The sequence below is a fragment of the Macaca mulatta genome, chromosome 19 (genome assembly GCF_049350105.2).
Source record: "Macaca mulatta isolate MMU2019108-1 chromosome 19, T2T-MMU8v2.0, whole genome shotgun sequence".
In the NCBI taxonomy this organism is placed as follows: Eukaryota; Metazoa; Chordata; class Mammalia; order Primates; family Cercopithecidae; genus Macaca; species Macaca mulatta.
Genome location: NC_133424.1, coordinates 57,653,702 through 57,665,054, shown reverse-complemented (window position 1 = coordinate 57,665,054; position 11,353 = coordinate 57,653,702). Strand labels below are relative to the sequence as shown.

The window sequence follows — 11,353 nt, the reverse complement described above, 5'->3', positions numbered from 1 at the left end:
GTGGGGTGCCGTGAGAGATGCTAACATGTAGACTTGGCTGGAGGTGGGGGCAGGACTGAAGCCCCCCATGCCTCAGTAAGAAGCTGCATCAGCCTGGCCAACATGGTGAAACCCTGTCTCTAATAAAAATACAAAGAAAATGTAGCTGGGCATGGTGATGCACACCTGTAATCCCAGCTACTCAGGAGGCTGAGGTGGGAGGATCACTTGAACCCGGGAGGCGGTGGCTGGAGTGAGCCGAGATGGTGCCACTGCACTCCAGCCTAGGTGGCAAAGTGAGACTCCGATTGAAAAAAAAAAAAAAAAAAAAAGCTGTAGCCTCTGTTACGTGGTACCAAGCTGTGGCCAAACTGTTGGCCACTGTATCTTCACGTGGAGCTGCTCTGAGAACCTGCACCTGTGTAAAGCCACGGGACCGGGTGTCACCAACAAAACAGGAGCACGGCTGATGTGTGCGCCTTTCCCAGCAATGAGTTAGGGAGCAGGTTTCCCTTCTCCACTCCCTTCCCCCATCTGCCCACTTGATCTGAGACCCATGAGGCCCTGGGGAGCAACAGAGCTCTAAGAGCTTCAAAGGGGCCTGGATCCAGGAATAACTTGGTGAAGAGCTGCCTGCTACTCTGAACATCCACGTGTAACGATAAGCATCTCCTGTGTTAGGACACTGAGATCTTGAATGAAACAGACCCCCTACATCTTCAGCAAAGGCTAGCAAAATGTGACAAGCTCGGGCAACACGGGTGGCTGAAGGGAAGGGGAAGACAAGACGGCAGGGAGGATCCTCTCAGCTTCCAGTCCTCCATCTGGGAGCCCTCAGAAAATCAGGAGCGCACCAGGCTGGGGTGTCAAGATACGGCTGCGGTTTCTAGAGCTGCTCTAACGCAGTCCGACAGACCACGTGCCTTTGAAGGACAAATGTATCGTCTCCCGCTTCTGGAGGCGACAAGTTCCAGATGAAGGGGGGCCCTCTGTGCCTGCTCCCTGCTCCTGGCGCATTGCTGGCCATCTCCACACTCCCTGGCTTGCAAAGGCATCACCCCATCCTCTGTCTTCACGTGGCGGTCTCCCTGTGCCCAAATGCCCCTTTTAATAAGGACACCAATCAGACTGGAGTAGGGCCCACGCGAATGTCCTCATTTTAACTTGAGTACCTTTGTAAAAACCCTGTTTCTAAGTGAGCTCACATTCTAGGGTACTGGAGGTAAGGACTTTAAACATCTTTTTTTTGTGCGAGACACAATTCAAGCCCCGGGAAAGGCCCAGTTCCTCACTCCAAGCTCAATTTTAATGAAAGCAAATCAAGGGACAGGCTGGGAAGAGGATCCCTGTCCCTCTCCTAGCTGACCCCACCTGGGGTGGGGAGGCAGACGGCCAAGAGACCCCAACACAGCTGCCTCCACAGAGGCTGAGACCATGAGCAACAGCTAATACTGACCAAGGGCCTCTGAAGATCTTTGGGGCACTGTGCTGACCCGAACCAGGCGAAGGACGGTTTCAGTACCTTGAAGCAAAAGCCTCACACGCTCTGGCCTCACCTAGACGGGCTGGATCCACGATGGCCAGGAGGGGCCCCTTCTTCCCTTCACCCATGGCCACACTGCACATTAGCAGAGCTGGGGACAGGCTGGCTGTGCAGGGATGGGAAGGGTGCTGCGGGCTGCTGGCGGCCGTTCTGTGTAGCTTCCCTAAGTCCTTCGCCCAAGTCCTAGCCGTGGCTGACCTGGGGAGCAGTGACGACACTTACAGCTGCAAGGGACCAAACAGCAAGCCAGCAGTGGGTTCCTAAGGTGCTCCTCACAGAGGCCAGGGTGGCTGCGGGCAGGGGACTCCTTGGTGTGTGCAGGAGCTGAGTGACACCAGGACTCCAGCCAGCGACTGTGGTTCTTGTGATGTCACCACACCACCTCCATCCATGTCAGCCTCCCACACGAGAAAGGGGATGGGTGGCCCAGAAATGCTTGTTTTCTAATTTTTTTTTTTTTGAGACAGGATCTTACTCTGTTGCTAAGGCTGAAATGCAGCAGTGCAATCACACCTCACTGCAGCCTCAACCTCCTGGGTTCAAGAGATCCTCCCGACTCAGCTTCCTGAGTGGCTGGGACTACAGGCATGCGCCACCACACCCAGCTAATTTCTGTATTTTCTATGGAGATGGGGTTTCACCATGTTGCCCAGGTTGGTGTCAAATTCCTGGGTTCAAGTGATCCTCCCACCTCGGCCTCCCAAAGTGTTGGGATTACAGGTATGGGCCACCACGCCTGGCCTACTCCCTCATTTCCTAAAGGGAAAAACAGACCTCTCGGAAACGGGCAACAGCCCACCATGGCCCCTGCTGGCAAAGGGGAACAAGCCACCCTGTTAACAGCCTCCTGCGGCGCTGGCTGGGCCCCGGGCACACTCCCACCAGCACGACACCCAGGGCTGCCGGGGACAGGCTGGGATCTGCTCCCGTTGAGCGACGGGCAACTGGGCAGAGCCACTCCGTATCTAGCATCCTGAGACCCTAGACCTGAAGCCAGGAGGTATCTGGGGCCCGTCTCTCCCCGCAGAAAGGATGGGTATAAACTGGCCTGGCTGGGCGGCGGCTGTATAAGACACCGGAGCATGGACACAGAGAAGACGGGACTATGGGGGAAGATGCAGTAATGCCTGGCCAGCCTCCTGAGCCCTGGCAGACACTCTGTAACCAGGAGCTGTGATGGCCTGCACCCAGCTCCCCCCGCCAGCAACCACCCCTAGTATCCGCATGAAGCAGACATCCGGCAAAGTGAACCCAGCCCCAGTTTATTAGAAAAGGTGTGAACAGAGTTGCACCGACAGGAGTAGCCCCAGCCCTCTGCCCACCCTCACCCACTCCCACACCCATGCCACCCGCCCCCAACGGGTTGTAGTGCCTCTCAGGGCGCAGCCTCCAGTGGCCTGGACAGCAGGGTCCCGGAGTGCCGGCTGCTCCTGCCCCAGCTCCCTGATAGATTTATTGCACTTGAGAAAGAAAGCTCTGATCCTCTGCTCCCATCCCCCCACCCTGCCCGGCCTGCACTGTCTGGGGCTGTTCTGCGCGTGTCAACCACCACCAGCACGCACCGCTCCTCCGGCACCAGGCTGCCCGCTTGGCCCTGTGCCCGGGGCCACAGGGGACCATCCCACCACCACCCAGGACCCCTGCCCTCTGCAGGGCAAGCCTGGCCCCTCCAGAACAGGCGCCTGATGTCCTTGAAGAACTCCTCCTGCTCCCCCTCCTCCCATTCACCCCGAGTCTTCCAGTGGTGGGCTCATAAACAGAAGTGCCTGAGTCGCACGGGGAGGGCCGCTCCCTGTAGCTCCTGCACCCCTTGTAGTGTTGCTGTGGGGGGAGGGGGTCCCAGAATGGCCCCCACCCCTGGCATCCTGGGCCTCAGGAAGGCTGGGGGGAAGGTGAGCAGATTCTCATGGCTCTGGCCTCAGCTCATCGCAGACCGACCGGAAAAAGGGAACTTGGGGAGGAGAGATTGCGGGAAAGACTGTCAGAGCTGGGGACTCTCTCAGCTCCTCCCCAGTGCCCTGGGCCCCGGGCCTAGCCTCACCTAAAGTGTCACAGTGTCTCCTGCCCGGATTCCTGACTGGCTTCCAGAAGCAGCTCCTCAAGCTCCTTCTCATTCTTGGAGCAGCTCAGTTCTGTGTAGGAGGATGGGCCAGCAGCCCCGTCAGGCGGGTGGGGCAAATACAACCTGTCCCCAGCCAGACCCTCGGGGCCTGCAGAGGGCCCAGAGACCGCTGGGATGGTCAGGCTCAAGGCAACACACCTTACATGCCCCACCCCAGGAAGAGCTCCCAGGACCCAAGGGAAGTGCGGAGTACATGAAAACCAAGCCCCACTTGTGCTGGCCCCTGCGAGAACCATTTCAAAGAGGGGAAACTGAGGCCCACAACAGACAGAGGCTTGCCTGAGGTCACACACAGCACCCAGGGCCCCTCATCACTTGCCCTAGGGCCCCTCTCACCGTGCTCCAGGCCGCAGCTGCCCCCCTTGACCTCAGGCCCCGGGGGTGGCTCAGGGGGCAGTGCCAGGGCGAACTCGGGCTTCAGGCCGTTGGGCAGCGATGGCCCTGACTGAGGCGGCTCCGGTGGTTGCTGAGACTCAGAGGACCCTGTGTCCCGGGTGACAATGGCCCCGGCGGGTGGTAGGGAAGGTGAGGCGGGTGGGGAGGGAGGGGGCGGGGGAGAAGGAGGGATTGGGGACGAAGGGGGCTCTGCCCTCTCGGGTGGGCTCTCCACCCGGGTCACCACAAACACCTTGTGGCCCCGTCCTGGGCTGGACACGGAAATCCGCTGCTCAGTGGGTGTGGAGGGGCTGCCTGGGGGACTCCTGTCCCCAGGGCCTAGGGAGTCCGTGGGGGGCACCAGGGCAGGACAGGGGGTCTCATCCCTCTCCCCTTCCTCTTCCTCCTCATCCTCCCCATCCGAGTCCGAGTCTGAGTCTGAGTCCGGGCTGGGTGCGGGGCTGGGGGCCCCGTTCTGCACCCCAGCAGCGGGCTCGTCGTCGGGCTGGGGCTCGGTGGCGGTGGTCTCAGGCACGGAGGCCAACAGCTGCGGCGGCTGCTCCTTCTCCTCCCGCTCCCGCGCCAGCACCAAGTTGCGCTTGCAGCCGTTCTGGATCTCGGCCAACAACGCCTTCTGCGTCTCGATGAAGCTCTTCACCTGTGGCGGGAGCGCCTGGCTAGGGCTCTCAGGCCGGCCCCACCACCCGGCCTTCCACCCGACCCCCGCCCGCCCCAGGGCTGCAGGGCCGTCCCCTGCTTACCGCCTCCTTCTTGGGCTCACGGTCGAGGTCCAGGCGCAGCAGTGAGTGGTTCACCTTGAGGGCCAACGACAGTGCCATGAGCCCGCCTGTCTTGATCTCGTTCTCCCGAAGGTCCAGTCTCAGGAGGCGGGGGCTCTCAGCGATGAACTCGGCCACCGCCACCGCGCCTGGGGGGGCACCGCAGGGGCTGGCCACGGGCCCCACACCCGGCTGGCCGCCCCGCTGAGCCCAGCAGCCCGCACCCGGGCGGCCCCGTACCCTACCCTCGCACGTGAGCTTGGTGGAGGCCAGCCCCAGGCGCAGCACGCTGCGGTTGCTGATGAGCCCGTTCTTGAGGTGCCGCACACCCTCGTTCCCGATGGGGTTGTGGCCCAGGTTCAGCGTCTCCAGGCTCTGAGTGTGCGGCTGGAGGGAGGGGGCGTAAAGGTGAGGAGGGAGCCGTGGTGGTGGAGGAGGGCCCAGGACGCCGAGTCAGGAAAAGCGTGAAGAGAGCCAGGGTCGGGCGTTCCTTTTCCTTGGCGCGCCTGCGCGTTGAGCACCGGCGTCGTCCTGCCCTGCCTCAGGCCTGGCCTGAAGTCCCTTCTGTGCCTGAAGTCTTCCCAAATGCCAGGTCCTCTGTCCACTCCCAGGCACCCAGTCAGTCCCTACCCCCCACAGCCTGAGCCCCTGGCCAGGGCCTGGACCTTGAGCGCCCTGAAGCCCCTAAGGCGGGCGACTCTTACCCAGGGTTTGGGCACACCAGTGCTCACCCTGAGAGTCTCTGTGCCTGCTTGGCTTGCTTTAAGCACCGCGTAAAAACTGAAACCCAGGTGCGGTGACTTACACTCATAATTCCAGCACTTTCGGAGGCCAAGGCAGGGGGAATCACTTGAGGTCAGGACTTCAAGACCGGCCTGGCCAACATGGTGAAACCCCATCTCTACTAAAAATATAAAAATTAGCTAGGTGTGGTGGCGGGCACCTGTAGTCCCAGCTACTTGGGAGGCTGAGGCAGGAGAATCGCTTGAACCCGGGAGGTGGAGGCTGAAGTGGCTGCAGTGAGCCTAGATGGCGCCAGTGCACTCCAGCCTGGGTGACAGGGTAAGACTCAGTCTCAAAAAAAAAAAAAGATAAAGAAGGGCTGCTCCTCAGGGAAAACAGGCACAGAGGTTGAATGAGGAAGCAGGTGGGGCTGAATTTAAATCGTCGTGAACCTGCAGGGTGGGCAGGACAGGAGCCGTCAGCTGTAGACAACTGTGCTGAGAGCTGGGATGGGAGGCGGCAGCGGGGACCGAGGTGCCTCCCTCCCCTGCCAGCCTGACTCACCAGTGTCATGCCCAGGAAGGCCATGCCCGTGTGCGTTAGCTGGTTGTTCCACAGCACCAGGGTCACCAGCCCCTTCCTCTGCTCCTTGAGGCCCTCGCAGATGTAGGCCAGACCTGCGGAAGGCCAGCAGTCAGAGCCCTGTCTGGGGCCGGGGTGCTTCCCCGGGAGGGGGCTGCGGGGCGGGAGCAACCCCTTCTGCTTAGGACCTCCGTGGAGGTCCCACAGGCCCAGGCCCTGCCCTGCAGCCCTGCCTCGGCCTGGCACCCTTGGGCACACATCTGTGACCCCTGGGCCCGGGTGCCCGGATGACAGCCTCCCCCAGATGCTTCTGTTCTTTGCTCAAATGTGACCACCTCCAGCCCACCTCACCTCGAAGCCGGCTCACTCCCACCCACAGTCAGCACTGTCTCCCTCCAATGCAGATCCCACCATCTGACGGGCTGCAGGTTTCACTCATCTTCTCTTTGTCTCTGGACTGGAGTACAGGCTCCCGAGGGCAGAGCCCTGTGTCTCCCTCCGGGCTGAGCCCAGAGGCCTACAGCCATGGTCCTGGACAGGTGCTCAGCAGAGTGCGGTCTGGGCCTGCCACCTGGGGACACAGTGACCCTCCCCCCACCCCTCCAGGATGCAACAGGAATGCCTCCTTTGACGGATCCCCATTCTCTGCTCAACCCCCCAACATCAAACACCAGAGCTCCTCCCACTGCACTCGTGGCTCCCTCCATCTGGACCCTTTCCCAGGCTTCTCACAAGGCTGGTTCTGCTTCCAGCCTCCAAATGGAAACCCAGAGGCCCCGACCCACGGTGGTCTTCCCTCCACCATCTGAAAGCAGCCTCCAGCTGAGCCCGTTATCGCAGCAACACTGCTTTCTCTTCAGATTGTAATTATTCACTTCACCTCATCCTGCGGCTGTCAGCTGAGGTGTCTCCTCCTCCAGGAAGCCCTCCCTGGCCCCCAGACTGATCAGACCCTGCCTCTGGGCTCCATCAGCCCAGTCCTGTCCAGTCTAGGTTGTCAGTGGGTCTAGTCTTGGCCACATTGTGTCCCCAGCACCACCCAGCGCAGGGCCACCCAGCGCAGGGCCGGGCAGAGTGGGTGCTGGGTGACAGGTGTGGGGAGGGGTGGGCCCCTGCACCCACCCGAGTCCAGCACGTGGTTGTTCCGGAGGTCCAGGATCTGCAGGGAGCAGTTGAACTTGAGCAGGTTACCCAGCTGGGCCGAGTCCTGCAGGCCATTGAGCTTGTTGTCCGCCAGGTACAGCTCCCGCAGGTTCATGTTCATCTTCAGGGCCGTGGCTGGGGATGGGGGGCACGGTGACTGGGCAGGCCCTGCCCAGATCTGGTACACGGCCCCTGCCCCCAGCAGGCCGCACGTCCCACTCACCCTCCCGGGCTTGGGGCTCACCGAGCAGCATGAGGGGCCGCCCCGACAGGCTGGCATTCTCCAGGTGCAGCACTGCCAGGCTGCTGCGGATGCGCAGGGCACGGGCCACGAAGGGCGCCGAGTGGTCCAGCAGGGGCGTGTTGCGGGCGTCCAGGTACTGCAGGCAGCTCGTCTGCAGGGGACGAGGGGACAGGGGTGAGGCACTGGCACAGGCCTGCCCCAGTGCTCCTGGCGCCAGCCCAGGACCTGTGGCCCCACATCTCAACGAGCAACGAAGCCACAGCTGTTGTCTGGCTATGTCGCCTCGTTTTACAATAGGGGAAACTGTGGCTGGGGAGGGAAGGCTCAGTCTGGGGTCTCGTGGGTGAGCGAGGCAGGGCTGGTGGCAGCCAGGATCCCCAACTCCTGTGTGGCTGGGAGGTTCCCAGATAGCCCCGACCCTTCCCTGCACCCAGCCTTCACACAGGAGTGACATGGGAATGGCGACCATGGCCACCTCCAAGGAATGACTTCACGGAGGGATGACATTGTGGATGGGAGAAAGTGGAGGTCACGAAACGCCTCGCAATGAGAGAAGGGGCTGGGGGCCTGGGGGCCAGGACACCTCTCAGCCCTGTTCTCCTCCTGGCCTGAGGGCCAGGCCCAGCATCCCCACAACAGCCCACACTAAAGAGCTCATGCAGTCAGAGCCTACGGGCCGTGCCCTGAGACAGTGCCTCCCCGTGCCAGGAGCCTGAGCTGCCTCTTCCTGGAAGCCGAGAGGCGCCCACCTTGCGCATCATGTGGGCGGCCGCCTGCCAGCCCCGGGTGCCTATGTGCTTGTTGAAGGAGATGTTGAGGTGGGTGGCCGACTCGTAGTACTCGATCATGTCGAAGAGGGCCGAGGCACCCTGCAGGTAGAGATTCGGGGGCTCAGCTCTGGCTGCCCTGGGGGAGAGGCGTGGGCCCTGACACTGGGCCCACTGAGAGATGAGGGGTCCAGGGTCTGGAGAGAGCCTCACGGGAGAGGAGGACAAGCATAGACAGGGCCCCGTGGGCCACGGGGACAAACCCTTTCCTTCTCTGCTATAGCCAGTCTGTTTTTTGTCACTTGCCCTCCAGAGTCCTTGACTGATGTGCTGAGTGACCAGGACAGGCCTTGGTGTTCCTGAGCCTGGGCCTCAGGATCCGGACATCGGGGTGCCTGGGGACTTCCAAGGCTGGGGAGGGGAGGGCCCTTGGGCCTTGATGGGAGGCTGCTCTCAGAATGCTTTCCAAGCCCATCCCATAGGAGCTGGACCCGCCAGCGTGGTTCCTGAAAGGGCTCCTGGGGGCCACACACCTGCCCCTCAGCTCAGCTCCCCAAGGCTCTCCTTGCTTATGAGGGTGGGCCATAGGGGCCCCAACGCACCCTCCACATCCACTCTGGTCATACTGGATGTCTCTCTCTTGCCTTGCCAGAGGTCCCGCCCTTGCACCACCCCTCAGCCTTTGTCTAGGGGACCCCCTCCTCCTGCAGTGTCCTCTCCCCACCCAAACCTCGAAGGGGCCCGGGAGCTCAGGGAGCCGAGTGGGCGGTGGCAGGGCTGCTCACATCTTCATCCAGGTTTGTCTGCTCCAGGTCCACGACCTTGAACTGCAGCCTCTTGAAGACCTCTTCCAGGGCCTCGCAGGTCTTGTAGTCAAGCTTCTCACCTGGGGGGAGTCAGCAGCCATGCGCATGTCTGAGACAGCGCACCTCTGCATGGCGGGAGCATGGCCAGGGGAGGCTGGAAGGGCCCTCTGCCCCCACCCTCCCACCCCACACCAGGCCCAGCCCCTGCCCTGGCTCAACTCAGTTCCAGAAGCTGCTGACCCCAGGCAGGTCCTCAGACTCACCTCTAGGGAGCCCCCGACCTGCCCACGACCCAAGGGCTCCCAGTCCCTGGCCAGACACACACCTTTCAGGTCCAGACAGTCGAGGCGGTGCCCGAGGTCTGTGAATTCCTGAGAAAGCAGAGTGGATGGGGGTTAAGGCAGAACGACACTTGAACAGGGAGGCAGTTGAGGCCCCAAATGGCTGCTATGCCAGAGGTCAGGCAGGGTTCCGGGGTGGGGTTTCTGCAAAGGCACTGAACAGAGGCTCAGATGCCGCCCACCAGCTGGAACCTGGGGTACAGGGCCTTAGATAGCGAGAGAACTCTGCACCCACACGACTGAGGACCAGCCAGCCCTGCAGCCAGGCAGGCCTCGGCAAAGCGCCTCTGCCCCAGTGGGACCAAGCGAGGGAGTAGGCCCAGCATCTCTGGGGGATGTCCCGACAGAGGGAGTCTGTGCAAAGGCTGTGAGGCAGGAAATGAGCCTGGGAAGCTGGCAGGGCTGGGCTCAGGAGGCCTCTTGGTGAAGGCAGAGCCTGGGGCCCAGCACCCAGTTAGAGCCCACCGCCCTGCAGACACCAGCTCCCGCCCTCTGGGCTTACACACATCACCTGTAGGGTGGATGCTGCACGGCTGGTCTGAACTAGGCCGTCGGGCTCCAAGGACCCACCCTCTCAGCTGCCACACTGAGCAGCCACCCTTCTTGAGACCTGGCAAGCCCCTCTTCTGGAATGTTCCAGAGAACCTACCCTAACCCCAGTGAACAGTGATGGACAAGGAGCGTGGTTGCTTCCAGCACAGCTGAGGGTCAACAGCCCGAGGACAGGCAACCCTGGAACCCTTGGGACCAGCGGTGCTTCACTGACTAGGCGTCAAGCTGGGGCCCACAGGAGAGGCGCCGAGGGAGGGGGCTGGGGGAGTGGCACGGTGGGAGAGCCACCTCTGTGGAAATGGAAAACCAGCAGGTAGCTCTCAATAGCCACCTTACCAACGCACAGAAAAGGCCAGGAAATGCCGAGTGGCCAACAACGGGGGTTCCCGAGGAGGGGGCCTTGGGGCAGGAGATAAGAGGTGGATTTGGTTTTTCAGATCTGTAGTATTTTAATTTTTTTTTTTAACCTGAGGATATATGTTATTTCTGTAATTCTGACTTTTATGAATATGCTGGGCGTGGTGGCTCATGCCTGTAACCCCAGCATTTTAGGAGGCCGAGGTGGGCAGATCACCTGAGGTCAGGAGTTCGAGACCAGCCTAGCCAACATGGCGAAACCCCACCTGTACTAAAAATACAAAAAAAATTAGCTGGGCGTGGTGGCGTGCACCTGTAATCCCAGCTACTTGGGAGGCTGAGGCAGGAGAATCGCTTGAGCCCAGGAGGCAGAGGTTGCAGTGAGCCGAGATCGTGCCACTGCATCCAGCCTGGACAACAAAAGCAAGACTCTGTCTCAAAAAGAAAGAAAGAAAGAAAGAAATTTTGTAATTCAGACTTACAAGAATCATATATATGTCTCTTCCCCAGGGAACAGCGTTTCTTTTGGGGCTGACGGATACCTGAATGTCTTACTTTATAGAATTCTGTGCTCTTCATATTTATGAAGAAACTGATTAGTTCTCTAGCTGAGCAGCAGGCTTTCAAAGATGTATTCATGATCGCCTGGGGCTGGGGAGTGGGAGGCCCTCTCCTGCTGGGGTGGCTCCACCCTAGGGCCCCCCGACACCCACACTGGATGCACCCACCCCGCCCCTCCTGTACCTGCAGCTGCCTGAGGAGCTTGGGGATCTGCCTGCAGCTCAGCTTCTGGCAGGCCTGCTTGTAGGCGCCGATGACCTCATCCACGGTCACGTTCTGGGCTGCAGGGACAGGGGACCCAGGCCTGTGACTGTCCGCACCCCGAGTCCCTCATGGGGCTCCACCCACTCCTGCCCCAAGGCCTCTGCCCCTACTGCCCTCTTCAGCCCTCCCCCAACAACAGGCTGCCTGAGCTCTGTACTCCCTTTCAGGCCCCCGGCTGGCCACTGCCCGAGGTAAGGTGCCCTTGGGCACCCCCA

General features: G+C 61.1%; 1 protein-coding gene across 3 annotated transcripts in view; it reads right to left on the bottom strand.

Annotated features, from left to right (window-relative positions):
- Positions 1-2,764: 2,764 nt before the first annotated feature.
- The window catches only part of PPP1R37 (protein phosphatase 1 regulatory subunit 37), a 53,783-nt gene continuing 45,194 nt past the window's right edge, over positions 2,765-11,353 (bottom strand). The window contains exons 2-13 of one of the 3 annotated variants that reach the window (XM_015124248.3): positions 11,058-11,155; positions 9,389-9,434; positions 9,043-9,143; positions 8,240-8,359; positions 7,491-7,641; positions 7,226-7,381; positions 6,086-6,198; positions 5,044-5,185; positions 4,781-4,947; positions 3,981-4,677; positions 3,564-3,654; positions 2,765-3,473 (exon numbers count right to left, since the gene is read on the bottom strand). In XM_015124248.3, coding sequence (XP_014979734.2) covers positions 3,572-3,654; positions 3,981-4,677; positions 4,781-4,947; positions 5,044-5,185; positions 6,086-6,198; positions 7,226-7,381; positions 7,491-7,641; positions 8,240-8,359; positions 9,043-9,143; positions 9,389-9,434; positions 11,058-11,155 — 1,874 coding nt within the window. In that variant the 3' untranslated portion in view covers positions 2,765-3,473; positions 3,564-3,571. Of the gene's footprint in view, positions 3,474-3,563; positions 3,655-3,980; positions 4,678-4,780; positions 4,948-5,043; positions 5,186-6,085; positions 6,199-7,225; positions 7,382-7,490; positions 7,642-8,239; positions 8,360-9,042; positions 9,144-9,326; positions 9,435-11,057; positions 11,156-11,353 lie in introns of all 3 variants that reach the window. The other 2 variants (XM_077980340.1, XM_077980341.1) reach the window with 2 other exon arrangements.